The sequence below is a fragment of the Nomascus leucogenys genome, chromosome 4 (assembly GCF_006542625.1).
Source record: "Nomascus leucogenys isolate Asia chromosome 4, Asia_NLE_v1, whole genome shotgun sequence".
NCBI lineage: Eukaryota > Metazoa > Chordata > Mammalia > Primates > Hylobatidae > Nomascus > Nomascus leucogenys.
The window spans coordinates 105,387,681-105,404,124 of NC_044384.1; the positions used below are offsets into that span (position 1 = coordinate 105,387,681).

The window sequence follows — 16,444 nt, forward strand, 5'->3', positions numbered from 1 at the left end:
CTAAGTATTTCATAATATTATTTTTTGCAGCTGTTATAAAAGGGGTTGAGGTTTTGATTTGATTCTCAGCTTGGTTGCTGTTGGTGTACAGCAGTGCTACTGATTTTTGTACATTGATTTTGTATCCTGAAACTTTACTGAATGTATTTATCAGATCTAGGAGCTTTTAGGATGAGTCTTTAGAGTTTTCTAGGTATATGATCATATCATGGGCAAACAGTGACAGTTTGACTTCTTCATTAACAATTTGGATGCCCTTTATTTCTTTCTCTTGTCTGACTGCTCTGGCTAGAACTTCCAGTAATATGTTGAATAGAAGTGTGGAAGTGGGTATCCTTGTCTTGTTCCAGTTCTCAGAGAAAATGCTTTCAACTTTTCCCTTTTCAGTATAATGTTAGCTGTGGGTTTGTCATAGATGGCTTTGATTACCTTATGGTATGTCCCTTCTATGCTGATTTTGCTAAGGGTTTTAATCATAAATGGATGCTGGATTTTGTCAAATACTTTTTCTGCATCTATTGAGATGATTATGATTTTTGTTTTTACTTCTGTTTATGTGGTATATCACATTTATTGACTTACATATGTTAAATCAGCCCTGTCTCCCTGGTATGAAACCCACTTGATTATGGTGCATTACCATTTTGATATGCTGTCGAATTTGGTTACCTAATGTTTTGTTGAGGATTTTTGCATCCACATTCATGAGGTTCTTGCTCATTCACTTGGCACTCCAACCTGGGGGGCGTTTCGTGTCAACACATAAAGTTGCATGGTATTCCAGGGGGACTTAATCAGTCCCTTACATTGCAGTGAACATCCTTGTAATCTGTATCTTCTGCCACATGTGTAAATATTTGTAAGATAAATTCATAAAAGTGGAATTGCTGGAACAAAAAAATGCATACACTTCAAATTCCAATAGCTATTGCCAAACAGCCCTCCATGGAGTGGGACCCAATTTCCCCTCCCATCAGCAATAGGCAGGCATGACTTTTCCTCCACAGCTTCACCAACTCAGTACTGGAACCAGATCTGAAGTCAGGTGTCTGACTCCCAGATTCTGGCTATTCCCATGAAGTGAAGCTGCAGGTTGGGTCTCAGAAGTAGCCATCTATTGGTGCAGCCTTGTGAGCCTGCTCCCTACAGCCCATGACCAACCAAAAAATGTTTACTGAACATCTACAAGCTGAAATGTGCTGGGGTGTGCTGGGTTGCTCTGTGGCACCGTTCATTCATCTCCAGCCCTCTTGGTCCTGTGGCAGACTCCAACTCATTTCTCTAGCCCCAGGGTAAACATCTCTGCAAAGTGTTTTTGACTCCAGCTAACTTCCTTTGTGTATCTCTTGAACCCTATACAGACTTCTATCCCGCTAGACCGTGATCCTCTAGACCAGGGTGTCTCACACTTCATGTGCAAACAAATCCCTTGGGGATCTGATAAAAATGCAGACTCCCACCCAGTAAGCCTGTGGTGGGGCCTGAGAGTCTGCATTTCTGGTAACCTCTCAGGTTTTGCCATCACTTTGAACAGCAGGGTCCAGCACTGATTCTCAATCTCTAGCATAAATAAGAAGCACTGGAGGACTTGTTAAAACACAGATTCCTGTATCTAACCTTCAATGGGGCCTGAGAACCTTCATTTCCACCAAGCTCCCAGGTGACGCAGATGCTGCTGGTTCACATACCTCACCTTGCATAACACTACTTCCAGGTCCTACCTAATTCAACTTTTAGGACTCTTAACTACGCCATGCTTGACAGAGAGAACACATGCTTAATAGATGTGGATGGATGAGGTGTAAGGGAACAAATACCAGCATGAGCACTCAGACTGGATGTAAGAAGTGACAGGAACATACATGTGACTGTCTGGAGCTTAGGTTTCGAGTACAAAGGATCATTATCAGCTCTTCATTCCTGCCTGCCCCCCTGCCAGGCTCAAACCACAATGAGCCACTGCCCCATTCTTGTGAGCACAGACCTACCAGGTTCTAGTTGGCAGCCCTTGGCACCAGCCTCTTCAGGTACAATGGCCATGCTCTCGGGCTCTCTGCCAGCAGGAACCACCCCAGAAACTTGTGTGTTTGGGGACAGGGAGGGACGTTGGGAGGGGATAATGTGCTCTTGGTTCATTCATAGGCTCTCAAATCCTGCCCCCCAGTGTCTGCTTTCTGCTAAGCACTTCACTGTGCCAGAAGACCTGAGGGAAGGGGCTTCTCTACATCATCCACACTGCCCTGCAGCATCCATTACCCTCTGCTTGCCCAGGGAGGAAAGGTGGAGGGCCTATCTCCTGCTCTCCCCGGAGGATCTGCCTCACAAGTGGCTGTTTTATCACAGAACATCAGGGCTCCTTATTTCTATAAATTGACAAAAAGAAAAGGCAGCCCTTTTCTCTGTTTGATGTCCTCATACCTTGGTGTGACACCAGCAGCCACATCCCTGAGCAGAGCTGGTCTGAACATGTCAGAGCAGAAAGATGGTAGGAACCTGGGTCCCAGATGAAGCTGCTAAATTAAATAACTCGGATAGGAATAATGCAATAGAGCAGGAAAAACTGACAAGATGAGAGAAAATCACTAGAGCAATATCCTTGAGTGAGTGAGAGAGGTTGGGATCCTGCACAAGCGGAAGGGATGGGTTTAGACAGGAACATGGAGAATCCAGCCATGTAACAGGTGGCAGGCAGAGAAGTGTCCAGGAAAAAAGTGACAGGTAGCAGGGGAGGTGGGAGGTGGGGGCTTGTAGAAAGTTTCTTCTGATGGCTTTCATTTTCTCAGTGAAATAGGAAACAAGATCATCAGCTAAGAATGAGGATAACAGGTGGTGTTGGAGGTTTAAGGAAAAGGCAAAAGGTATGAAATAATGTCTAAAAGAGGGGAATGCAGTTGATGGGCATTAAGGATGCTTTGGATACAGCTATCATCATTTAGAGCCACCCTAGTCACTGTGGTTGTGTGATTTTCTCTGGCCATATTTAATCTCATAGATGCAAGTGGGGAGCTGGATCTAACCAGGACCAGAATTTTGCCAAGTGGGCATGACAGGATCAGAAAAGAGCAAAGGAATTGCGGGTGTGCTTAAGGGAGAGACTGTAATGATGGCTCATGGATTTTTAAGATGATGGGAAGTGAGGGCATGATGAGGCTGAAGGTCAGTGGAAAATTAAAATGTCAATGGACTGGAGGTCCCACTGGGGTCAAAGAACTGTTGGAGTGGTGGTGCTGGAGGCAGTGAGTAGTAAATGTAGGAGGTGGTGGTCAGAGGCTGGATGCCAGCAGCAGGGAGTATGAAGAGCTACAGATATTAGTGATAGTAAGATTCTGGAGCTATGATCATGGGCATGGGTGACCGAGGTGTGGGGAAGACAAGACCATTAGAGGGATGAGGTTCAAGGAACTACTTGGCTACAGAACTAGAGGAAATTTGTGCATTGTGGTAGAAGGTAAAATACGGACTCAAACTCCCCCAAGCCTAGTACACACAGCCTTTTACAATGTGACTTTGTAGCTCTTCCAAAAAAGGTGGTTTCTGTTTCCTGACTCCTTGAATGCAGCTTGGCTTTGTGACTTACTTACAAAAGCAGCATCATGTGACTTCTGAGGTTATGCCTTAAAATGCTTTACAGCTTCTATTTTGTACTCTCATAACTGGCCTGAGATAGACATGAGATGTCATGTCTATCTAGCCGATTGGAGGATGAGTGGCCACAAAAAGGTGAATTGACTGTTGACAGCTGGCCCCATCCCCAGATGTGGGAGTGAAAGTACCTTGGACGACTCTTCGAACTCGCAGAATCATGGGAAAAAATGTCACTGTGATTTCAAGCCCCTGAGTTCTGAGGTTGTATGTTAGGCTGTAAAGACAAATAGAAACATGTGAATAGTGAAATCATTAAGAATTATTACAAGAGAATGTTAAAGAGTAATTTCAAACCAGAGCTAATATCTAGATTTGTGAGAAAATAATGATTTCTTTTCTTTTTCTTTTTTGAGCTATTTTGAGTCCATTGCTTTGTTATTTGCTGTCAAAAGTACCCAATTTATACAATGAGGTTTCAACACAGGTCTCCCTCCACCCCCTAAGAAGCTTAAAAACCTCAGAGGTGTGACACTAGTCTTTCACTGATGACTTCCTGTCATGGAGGATGGGAAGGCTTCAGGGAGGAGGTGGCCTCTTGGATGATCCATGGTGAGGCATCTCACACAGATGTGCCCAACGCCCTCTTTCACTTTGGGACACGATGAAGCACAGTGGGATAGATGAGGAGGACAGAGAGAAGGGAGAGAGGGGGTGAAGAACTCTTGGCCCCTTTCCCCTTGGTTTGTCAAGTTGGAGATTGTAGAATGGGAGGTGAGAGAGCTCCTGGGAGAGGCCAGAAGCCAGGCAGGCAAAAAGAGGCAGAGATGCAGGAGGAAAAATGACCACCTGGATAGAAGAAGTATGGAGTGTGGTGGGGAGGTGGAAAGAGAGGCTGGGGAAAGAAATTAGACAAGACAAGAGGAGTGGGGTAGGGGGGCCAAGAGGGAGGAAATGAGGTGATGTTGAGGGACCTGGGATGCTACTGCCTAAGACGCTCTTATGTCTCCCAAAACCACTTTTGCCCATCTGTGAGACACTAACCAATCTGACTTTGGTGTTCTGGAAATAGCCTGGGATCAGAAGCAACCTCTTTCGTCATGCAGACAGTGTGCCCCAGGATTAGGCAACAGGGACATCTCACATCTCCGTGATCATGGCACCACCAAATTAACCTATTCATGTAGCCACTGAACCTAAAAGTTTTGCGCCAGTGACCACCAGGGTCCATGCAGTTGAGGTGCCTGGGCCCTGCCCTGTCTTGGTTAAATCAGAGCATAAGGTTTCTGGAATGTTGAGGTTGCCTCATGAAAGGAGAACCAGAAACAGGGCTAAGTCAAAACTGGTTGCCACGGATGATGTGTGCAGGTCATGGAAGGCAAATAGGTGAGAAGGAAGAGGAAGAACCAGCAGGCCAAGTCATGGGGCTGACACAGGAGGGGGTATCAAATTAAGGAATCAGAGCCCTAGACAAACTCAAGGTTAGAATCTTCAGGTGTGCACCTTATTGATACTTCTCTGTTTCCACCACATCGAGAGGCTATAGTCACTGCCTAAATGCTTATTCCCACATGCTTGCTGGTGGAGAAGAATCTCCTGGGTATGAGGTTCAGTGACAAAAGCAATGGAAGACAACGTGTATTGTATTCACTCACCTGTGCAAAAAAAGTGTGTGTGTGTGTGTGTGTGTTCTATGTTCAAAGTGACGTGAGAATCTGATACTGTTGTTCCTTTTGGGAAGAGAAATGGGGGAAATAAGGGGCCAGGGGTAGGCAGATTAACTCTTCACCTTATATTTTGTGTACTTAAAAATATAAACAAATTACATCTCAGAGAATTCCTGTAGAGCAGTGGTTCTCAAAACTTATTAGAAATGCAAATCTAGGTCAGGCATGGTGGGATCACAGGTCACACCTGTAATCCCAGTGCTTTGGGAGGCTGGGGCAAGAGGGTCACTAGAGCTCAGGAGCTTGAGACCAACCTAGGCAACATGGCAAGACGCCCGTTTCTACAAAAAAAAAAAACAAAAAACACATATATATATACATATGTTTTTTTTTTTTTTTTTAATTAGCCAGGTGTGGTGGCATGCACCTGTGGTCCCAGCTACTTAGGAGACTGAAGTGGGCGGATCACTTAATCCCAGAAGGCTGAGGCTGCAGTGGGCCATGATCATGCTACTGTACTCCAGCCTGGGCGACAGAGCAAGACCTTGTCCAAAAAAAAAAAAAAAGGTAAATTCTCAGGCCCCATTCCAAACCTACTGACTTTAATCTCCTTAATCTCTGGAGATAAGTCCAGAAATCTGTTTTCGCAAGCCCTCTGTAGATTCTGATGGATGTTCAAATTTGAGAACCATTGCTTTAGGCCAGGGATTCTAGTTCTCAGATTTTTTTACATATTAAAATTCCAATGCCCAGGCTGCACCCTAGACCAAGTACATCAGAATATCTGAGGGTGGGCCTAGGAGTCAATTGTCCTTCAAGCTTCCATGTGACTCTAACACAGCGGAGGCAACACTGGTTTCACCTACCTTCTTCCAGTTCTGGGATCCACCTCTTCCCAGCCTCAAATCTTGCTCAGCCTTTAGATGTGATAACCTGGAGATTGTTTTCTTGGAGTTCTTCCACAATGGCCTCTGGCTCCTCAGTTCCCCACCATTGCTGATTTGGAGAGAGTGTGTGGCCAAAAAGACAAGGCCCAGCAGTTGAATATGAGGTTGAACCTGATGATGGCCAGGGTCCAGGGGCTCTGCAGGTGTTAAAGAGAGAGTCATCCACATCCACCGCTGGCAGGGTCCCCTGCCTCTCTTCCCTGAGCATTGGTGCCAAGGCTGGGGTGGAAGGCTGTCCCAGGACAGGGTTTGGCTCAGTGCTGGGCTACCACTGCAACCTCTCTGGGGCAAAGAAAGCTGCCCACATCTCCCCCTTCTCTCCAAGGAACAGGAACATTGATGTGGATCAAGGACAGTATGACAACCTTGAGAGAACACTACAGTTTTTAAGGAGAGGAGTCAAAGGGCTTTTAAGAGAAATGGATGGAGCAAGGTCATCCCTCTTTCCTGGTTTCTCTCTTGTCTCTCTGTGCTCCCACCATGGTACACATCTGCTGTGGTGAGAGGGGTGTGTGCACTAAGGGGTTTGCAAGGCCATAGGAGACCTGGGTGTGGGTGTGAGAGGGGAGACAGAGCAGGCAACTGAGCAGCCTCTTGTTTAGGCCTTGAGCTAAAGAGAGAAAGAAGGCTTCCTAGCTCACAGCTGGTCCAGCCTAACTTTTGTGAAGAAAGATCACATGGGACTCTGAGCCAAAAGCACTGAGAAAGTCTAGATCAATGCCCCCCAAATTTAAGCATACATCAGAATCATACGGCAGTCTTTCTCAAAACCTGGATTGTTTGGCCTCATCCCCAGGATTTCTGAGTCAGTATATCTGGCATGGAACCCCAGAATTTGCATGGCTAGCAACGTCCCAGAGAATGCGAATGCTGCTGGTTCAGGGACCTCACTTTGAGAACCACTGCTCTAAAGGACTTCCTCACCCCTTCCCACCCTCGATGCACCCTTCCTTAGCCCAGGGTATTTCCCAGGCCACTACAAAAGCTGTTTCTCATTGTGGTAACTTGGTTAATTGTTGGTGATCCTTCCTAAGCTATAAGCTCTCAAAGAATGGATCCAGCCTCTTTCTTCACCACTATATCCCAAGCACCTAACACAATGTCCGGCACATTGTGAGTACTGAATAAATATTTGTTCAATGAACAAGCAGATTTGCCTGGTACATCCCCTCTGTGGAATGAAACCTAGAGCAGAGCTGGAAGCCTGGTCAAGGATGAGGTACTGACCATGTCCTTTACCTTAGACAGGATCAAGGAAAAGGCAGGCCTCACAAGCCTCTGTTCTCTTTGGAAACTGATCCACCAGCAAAGTACTGCAAATAGCCAGGCACATGCAGACCCCCATCTATTTCTTCGGGGTGAAGCTGAGTGATGACCAGATGTCAAGCTTAGGCCATCTTGTCAGAATTCTTCATTTTACAGATAAGGAAACTGAACCATGAAGGGACAAGTGATCTTTTCGAAGCACATTCACACTGATGATTTCTGAAACAGTGCTTTGTAGCAATGCCGTGAGGAAGGTTAGGGGTGTCCCCACTTTATAGAAGACACAAGGGCAGAGGCAGAGTAGGTGTTGGCAGTTGTGAGGAGAGTCACAGTACTCATCATTTGTCAGACATTTTTCACTGTGCCAGGCACTCTGACATTTTTCATGTACAAGGTGACCTCATGCTTCTCCTCTGAGGTAAGCATTCAGTACTCTCATTTAGCAGAGTAGGAACTGAGACTTAGAAAGGTGAGTGATCTGCCCATGTCACAGGTGGAGAGCTGGGATTTGAAATTGGCCCATGTTTGACCATCGCATAAAGCAGGAATGGGGCATCAAAAAAAGGTCAAAACATAACCAACAGACCTATATTCCCTCCATGCTGGAGGTTCCTGGGGCAAAGCCACCCTCTGAGGTTTGGTGGGGAGGGACTTGGGGAACAGACAGCAGAGGGACAGTGAGCTCCCAGAAGCTGAGGGGCATGGGGTGCCAAATAGAAGCTGCTGCCTCTGTGCACACCCATGTCAGTTAGTTTTGAGGAACAGGACTCAGGGTTCCAGTTTAAATCCTTCCATTCACAATCTTTAAGGAAGAAGATAAAAAAGAAGTCTGCCACTGACCACAAGAGCTCTATGCCCTGCCCCCATCCCACATATACACATCCCACACTTCAATTGCTCCAAACATTCTGGGAATATCTCACTGCCACCCACCTCACCCAACTCAGCTTCACCTACCCCCAATTCCCTTACGGCTGAGCTCCCAGGGCCAAGACTCAAGAGCCTCAGAGTGAGCAGAGAAAATCCTCGCAGTTAACTTGGACTCCACGAAGTGGCCACTGGTGGGCGTTGTGGCCATTCATGAGCACCCAACCATACAAAAAGAAGAACTTTGTCCCCTTCTTGTCATTTTGAAAGACTGTGAAACTGGAGCCAATTCTCCATCATCACACAGGAAGCTGAGTACTTCCTACTCGGTCAGGACCTTGAACCTTGAATTCATAAAGACTCAGAAAGCCCCAGAAACAAAGACTTCACGGACAAAGTCCCCTGGAACCAGAGTAAGTGTCACTTGTCTTTTCTGTCTTATCTGCTACTGTGGAGGGCAGTCTTGTTCAAAGACACGCATGCAGCTGGGGCTCCTCAAAGGTGGGGGGAATTCTTTGAGGGCCGGGCAAATGTCTAAGTAGCCCATGGATGCATCTCCAAGGCAATGAATACTGTAACAATACTGAGAATGGTGGATTTATAAAGCTGGGTGCTCAGATGAAATATAGGCATTTTTTGCTAAAAATGAAGCTTACTTGAAGGATTGGCTGTTGGTTACTGATTAAGAAAGTCAGTCAGTACTAAGGGACAAAAGCTGTTTTCTGTGGAAACTTATTCAATAAGAAATTACTTGGCTGGGCGCAGTGGCTCACGCAGCTATAATCCCAGGATTTTGGGAGGCTGAGGCGGGTGGATCATGAGGTCAAGAGATGGAGACAATCCTGGCCACATGGTGAAACCCTGTCTCTACTAAAAATAAAAATTAGCCGGGCGTGGTGGCGCATGCCTGTAGTCCCAGCTACTCAAGAGGCTGAGGCAGGAGAATCACTTGAATCCAGGAGGTGGAGGTTGCAGTGAGCTGAGATTGCACCACTACACTCCAGCCTGGTGACAGAGCAAGAGTCTGTCTAAAAAAAAAAAAAAAATTACTTGCCAAATTCCCCCATGTAAAGGAAAACCAAACATGGTGTTTGAAGAAATTATAGCAAGAGGGAAATATTAGTTAGAAAAATCTTGGCAGATGCAAGGATGATTTGATACTGAACCTATCTCTTAAGAAGACTAGAACCAAGGATCCTCAAAATCGGCACTGCTGTCTTTGGAAGAGGTACGCTTTCACTCACCCAAAGGCAAGGAGCTGGCCAGGTGATCTTGGGGGGTATCTGTTCTGCTCTACTAACAAAGACGCAGGTCAGGATTTTGTTTTGAAGATGGAGGGGCATGGTGGTTCCTTATAGGTATCTACTTCATAGGTGGTCTTTGTGGGTCCCAGATTTCAAAGAAGAGATGGAAACTCCCAAAAGTTTGCACAACCTGCCACCAGGCTATGTACCACTCACTGATCCTTTAGTTCCCTCACCAAGCAGTGGGACAGCGCTGGACTGTTCAGAATGTGGGGCCTGGGCAGTGATGTGCTGGTAAATGTTCAACAACTGACTCTTCTGAAGAAAAGATCCCTGCTTTATAACATTTGTTGATTTTCATTGTATAAATGCCCCCACTGTGGTCAGTTTCAAGCTACCAACATGCTGAATGGGGAAGAGATGCACGCAATTGGCATTTATAAACCAGTATAAGCCAGCCAGCGCACCACAGGCCTGGGTGTCTTTCACCATCACAGACTGCTCTATCTCTGCTCAGAGACTTCACCAACTCCCAGGCTGGAGGACACTGGCAGTGGAAGGTCCAGGATCCAGGGCTATAGCTGACCACTGTGGAGTGGCCTTGAGGCAGACTTCTGCAGTAGACTACAGCAGGGCTGGCAGATTAGATGGCAACATGGTCTTTTGGTTTCTCTTCTCGGGCCCCACCCCAGATCACCTCCCTTTAGGAACAGCATGCCTTGGAGTGGTTGCCTGGGGCTTAACAAGTTGGGGAAATAACAAATGGGTTGGAGGTAGGGGGTGTGTGGAGGTAACTCGGTTTAAAATGCCACCTGACAATGCTGACCCAACTTGCCTTCGCCTTTGCCAAACCTTCCCAGAAACTGGACTCGTGGGATCAGCCTTGCACTAGCTGCCTTCATGCTTTCCAAGCTGTTTGTTTACTTCCACTGTTAACCTGCCGGCCCACTGAAAAGTGCTGACTACCAAACTGAACTGTCTGCCTTCATCAGCAATGGCTGTGGCCGCAGAAATTAGAAACTGCCAACACAGCTTTGTTAGTGACCATTAGCCTGACTCTCTCCAGAAAGAGGGCTGATTGGATCTCTCTGGAGATAGAGGAGTGGGCCAGGGGACGGGTTTGATAAAAAATTAAAGCTCCTCACTTCTCACCCTAAAAGAGTATCTCCCCTTCCAGCCAGGGTGCCCTATACCCTCCATGTGCCTTAATTTCCTTTACAATGGCTATTGAAAAAATGTGAATTGTGTAAGCAGGAAACATTCCTTAAGGAGAGTAGAAGGAAGAACACCAGAGACCCAGGTTTAAGATAGAAATTACAAAGTAGGTGCCACCTACTTTACTGATTGGTATTTGGGTCAAATCAATTTAGATTGGTGGCAATAGATCGACAATTTCAAATGTCATTCACATGGAAGGGACCATCATTGTCCACTGTTATCAAGAAAAATCACTTTCTAGATTAACTACAAAGAAACTTGGCAGGGGGGATGGGGGACAGGGTATAGCAGCCAGCCAGGGACATCCTGGATATTGGTGCCTGGGATGTGCTGGTGGTGACAGGCCTCAGGGAAGGGCTCCTGCAGGGAAGGAGGTCTCTCAGGGAAGGTCCCCAAGAAAAGTGCCCTGGTGTGGCCCTTGCCAGGCCCTCAATAAGGGGCCTGGCCGTTGCCAGGTGGTGGTGGTGGGAGGGTGATGGTGGCACTTTTCTCATACATTACCTCACAGTAGCCCTGCAAGATAAGAGTTGCTTTCTCACATTACAGATGAGGAGTGAAGCTCAGAGAGGTAAAATAATTTATCCAAAGTCACAAAGCTCGTAGGTTACACCAAAGCCCATACTCCATTTGGGGAGGCATCTTTAATAAGCAACTGGAAAAGATTCAAGTGCCATAAAAGCAGGGACTGGGAGAAGTCCTACAAAGGCAACCTACAGAGTGATTCTTTTTTGTTTCATTTTGGTTTGCTTTAAGGCATCCGTGGGTAAAAATATCTAAGAGCTTATCTCAGCAGAATTCAGCTAGTCATGTAACATCAGCTCATAGCTCCAGACCATTCTGAACTCTTCCTCCCCTGATGCCCAGTTTTCTCTTTTTCTGACCAGGTTGCCTCCCCCTTCTCTGCCTGCACTTTCCTCTCCTTTCAGGAGGTCTGCAGAGTGACCTTAGACCTATCTGTGCCACCTAAGGGCTGGGCAATGTGGGTCAGGCTCAGCCCACTCTGGTGCCCTCAGTGTCCTCATCTCCAAAATAATGGGGTTGACCTACTAGGATTCACTATGGCAACACCATTGGTGTTTGGGGTAGAATGATCTCTGCACTGTAGGACATCCTTGGCCCTGCCTACCAAGTGACAGCAGAATCCCCCAGTTTTGGTGACAACAACAACAAATGCCCACACATTTCCAAGTGCCCCAAGGGTACTAGGTCACTCTCGGCTGAGAATCTTCTTAGTCCAAAAGCCATGAAGATCTGTTTGTATCTTTCTCTGAGCCAGGACCATTTTCCTTCTCAGAGTCCTCCTGTGGGCTCCACAGTGCAAAGCCACCACTCGGTGACAACGGCAGGAAAGCATAGTGGTGTTAGGGCCGGGCATGAGAGTGATGCACACCTGGGTTGGAGCTCCAGCTCTGTTCTCACAAGAGGTGTGTCCTTGAACATGTTTCCTAACGACTCTGAACCTCTGTTTCATCACCTCTTAAATGAGAACAACAATGGGACCCCTCCAGGGCTCTTTAACCCTAAGTCCAATGCCTAGCCCATGGGGGTGCTTAGGAAGTATTGGTTATGAATAGTGTGGTAAGGTCTCCCTCTGGCTTTCCACCCATTGAACTTATCCCTTACAAAACTCTATGCCAAAATGATTGAATTAATGATTTGTGTACTCATTTACTTATTGCTTCCACTCCCTGGTAGATTATAGATTCCTAGAAGGCAGAGAGGACCTGGGTCTCTCTAACACTCCATTTTGACCCCAGGGCATGGTACACAGAAGGCACTCAATAAACATTTATCGAGTGGCTGAAGAAATGTTACCTATCCCTTGTCTTTACTGTCCAGCGCCCACTGCCTTTAGTAGCAGAGTAAAGACAAATCTTTTTTTTTTAACCTGTAGGAGAAGCCGGGATGGAAACTCTAAACACCACAGAGGACTATGACACGACCACAGAGTTTGACTATGGGGATGCAACTCCGTGCCAGAAGGCGAACGAGAGGGCCTTTGGGGCCCAACTGCTTCCCCCTCTGTACTCCTTGGTATTTGTCATTGGCCTGGTTGGAAACATCCTGGTGGTCCTGGTCCTTGTGCAATACAAGAGGCTCAAAAACATGACCAGCATCTACCTCCTGAACCTGGCCATTTCTGACCTGCTCTTCCTGTTCACGCTGCCCTTCTGGATCGACTACAAGTTGAAGGATGACTGGGTTTTTGGTGATGCCATGTGTAAGGTCCTCTCTGGGTTTTATTACACAGGCTTGTACAGTGAGATCTTTTTCATCATCCTGCTGACGATTGACAGGTACCTGGCCATCGTTCATGCCGTGTTTGCCTTGCGGGCACGGACCGTCACTTTTGGTGTCATCACCAGCATCATCATTTGGGCCCTGGCCATCTTGGCTTCCACGCCAGGCTTATACTTTTCCAAGACCCAGTGGGAATTCACTCACCACACCTGCAGCCTTCACTTCCCTCACGAAAGCCTACGAGAGTGGAAGCTGTTTCAGGCTCTGAAACTGAACCTTTTTGGGCTGGTATTGCCTTTGTTGGTCATGATCATCTGCTACACAGGGATCATAAAGATTCTGCTAAGACGACCAAATGAGAATAAATCCAAAGCTGTCCGTTTGATTTTTGTCATCATGATCATCTTCTTTCTCTTTTGGACCCCCTACAATTTGACTATACTTATTTCTGTTTTCCAAGACTTCCTCTTCACCCATCAGTGTGAGCAGAGCAGACATTTGGACCTGGCTGTGCAAGTGACGGAGGTGATCGCCTACACGCACTGCTGTGTCAACCCCGTGATCTACGCCTTCGTTGGTGAGAGGTTCCGGAAGTACCTGCGGCAGTTGTTCCACAGGCGTGTGGCTGTGCACCTGGTTAAATGGCTCCCCTTCCTCTCCGTGGACAGGCTGGAGAGGGTCAGCTCCATGTCTCCCTCCACAGGGGAGCATGAACTCTCTGCTGGGTTCTGACTCAGACCACAGGACGCCAACCTAGAACCAGCAGGTGTGACCTGCCAGGCACACTGAGCCAGCAGCCTGGCTCTCCCAGGCAGGTTCTGACTCTTGGCACAGCATGGAGTCACAGCCACTTGGGATAGAGAGGGAATGTAATGGTGGCCTGGGGCTTCTAGGGCTTCTGGGGCTTAAGTCTTTTCCATGAACTTCTTCCCTGGTAGAAGGGAGATGAATGAGCAAAACCAAATATTCCAGAGACTGGGACTAAGCGTACCAGAGAAGGGCTTGGACTCAAGCAAGATTTCAGATTTGTGACCATTAGCGTTTGTCAACAAAGTCACCCATTTCCCACTATTGCTTGCACAAACCAATTAAACCCAGTAGTGGTGACTGTGGGCCTCCATTCAAAGTGAGCTCCTGAGCCATGGGAGACACTGATGCATGAGGAATTTCTGTTCTTCCATCACCCCCCCAACCCTCCCACTGCCAAAGAACTTGGAAATAGTGATTTCCACAGTGACTCCACTCTGAGTCCCAGAGCCAATCAGTAGCCAGCATCTGCCTCCCCTCCACTCCCACCGCAGGATTTGGGCTCTTGGAATCCTGGGGAACATAGAACTCATGATGGAAGAATTGAGACCTAATGAGAAATAGAAATGGGGAACTACTGTTGGCAGTGGAACTAAGAAAGCCCTTAGGAAGAATTTTTGTATCCACTAAAATCAAACAATTCAGGGAGTGGGCTAAGCACGTACCATGTGAATAACATGATGTGCTTCTTAGAATAGCCATAAAGGAGAGAGACTCATCATTTCCATTTACCCTTCCTTTCTGACTATTTTCCAGAATCTCCCTTCTCTTCAAGTTGGGTGATAATGTTGGTAGATTCTAAAGGCTTTATTGCAGCAATTAATAACAGGCAAAAGGAAGCAGGGTTGGTTTCCCTTCTTTCTGTTCTTCATCTAAGCCTTCTGGTTTTATGGGTCAGAGTTCCGACTGCCACCTTGGACTTGTCAGCAAAAAAAAAAAAAAAAAAAAAAATGGCCTGCTGTGTAAGCTGACAGTATTTGTAGCTGATAGGGCGTTGGGAGGAAAGTGTCTACTAGGAGGGTGGGGTGAGATTCTGTGTTGATGTAGGAGGCCGAGAAGGCCCTTAACTCAAAGTAGCTTATTTATCCAAAATGTTCTGGATGAGTCATCTCTAACCAGGACCCCCTATTTATCATGCCTTTGTTCTCTTTTCCCTCAGATATATATTTCTTTAAAAATCATTTTCCTAATAACAAAACTTATTTCTAAAACAGCTTAAAAATTCAAAGAAAAACCCCAGACACTGACATTACCTACACTTCCACTACCCAAAGACAAAATGTGCCCACTGTGCACTTTCGAGTGTATTTTCTTTTAGTTTGTTTTTTGTTGGGTGCATATTTATGATAATAACAAAGATGGACTTCCATTGTACTCACTGTTCTGTTGTTGGTTTTAATTAGCAGCAAGTTGTGATCTCTGTCCCAGGTCAATAAATCATTTCAAAGCATTGTTTTTGGTGCCTGCACTGAAGTCTATGGCAGGGATGCACCCTAATTTACTCCACCCATTTCCCCACTATTGCTTGCACAAATCAGTTCAACCCAGCAGTGATGACTGTGGGCTCCATTCAAAGCAAGCTCTTGAGCCATGAGAGACACTGGTGCATGAGGAATGTCTGTTCTTGCAGGGTGCTCAGCTCAGTGAGCCAGACAGACACAGGGATGCCAACAGGGCCCAGGCAGCATGGCAGGGGGTTGGGGGGACTACAGAGCTCAGGGTGCCAAGGCAGTAAAAGGGAAGAAGGAATCATCAGTCAGAAGACACCCTAAGCTGACGGGTGTCCCACCTTACAACACAGTGACACCATTGGGCTGACTTTTCCTCTTTTGTGGACACTAGAGCTGCACTCTTACCAAACAACCCGCCCCCTTCAGTGGGAATTGTGTTCACACGTGGTCTTTGTACAGAGAAGCTGGTGTCATGATGGTCTCGAATACTTTTGTCTGGGATAGAGGAGGTCATGCCACCTGGGCTTACACCCCCACACAGAAAATGTAGACAAATATAGGCCTTAGGAGTCCAAGTGGATGTCAACTTTCCAGTTGTAAACCCACCAGCTCTCAGTGTGTGGAAAGGAGGCTTAACTGAATTAAGACATATTTGTCTACTGCTTTAGTAAAATAAAACTGCATCAGAAAACAGTATTTGGTCCACAGTGAAATCATAATGTGGAGTATTTCACAAGATCCTCCAATTCTGTTTTGAAGTAATACTTGTTTTTCCCCTTATTACAAAGGGAATTTCCAGTTGTAGAAAACTAGACATAGCTAAAAAACACAAAGGAGAAATATGAAAACACCTGCGCAATTCCACTCCCCACATATAGCCTCCCTTATTATACTACTGTTTTAGTACATTTCCTTCTAGTACTGTTTTCTAAATGCACACACATACATAGACGATCACCCCTAATATTTTGTGTGTGTGTAACCTCAGTAATGTTTGACACATAGTGAACACTAAGTAAATGCTGGCTGAGTGAAGCTCAATTTCAGAGCTCCAACTTCCTAATCTATAAAGTGAAGAGGAGCCTGGTATCTACCTCATGCTGCTGTTCTGAGAATTAAATAACATAAAGTTAGGGAAATAGGGTAGTATTCCT

General features: G+C 46.3%; 1 protein-coding gene across 1 annotated transcript; it reads left to right on the forward strand.

The window, feature by feature from the left end:
- The first annotated feature begins 8,627 nt into the window (after positions 1-8,627).
- On the forward strand, positions 8,628-15,291 carry CCR1 (C-C motif chemokine receptor 1). Its single transcript, XM_030811962.1, has 2 exons — positions 8,628-8,742; positions 12,686-15,291. The coding sequence occupies exon 2, from the start codon at positions 12,697-12,699 to the stop codon at positions 13,762-13,764; it is 1,068 nt and encodes a 355-aa protein (XP_030667822.1). The 5' UTR covers positions 8,628-8,742; positions 12,686-12,696; the 3' UTR covers positions 13,765-15,291.
- Positions 15,292-16,444: the final 1,153 nt, after the last annotated feature.

Bases quoted from the DNA above. Each gene is read 5' to 3' on its own strand.
- CCR1 (XM_030811962.1), top strand. From the start codon at position 12,697: ATGGAAACTCTAAACACCACAGAGGACTATGACACGACCACAGAGTTT.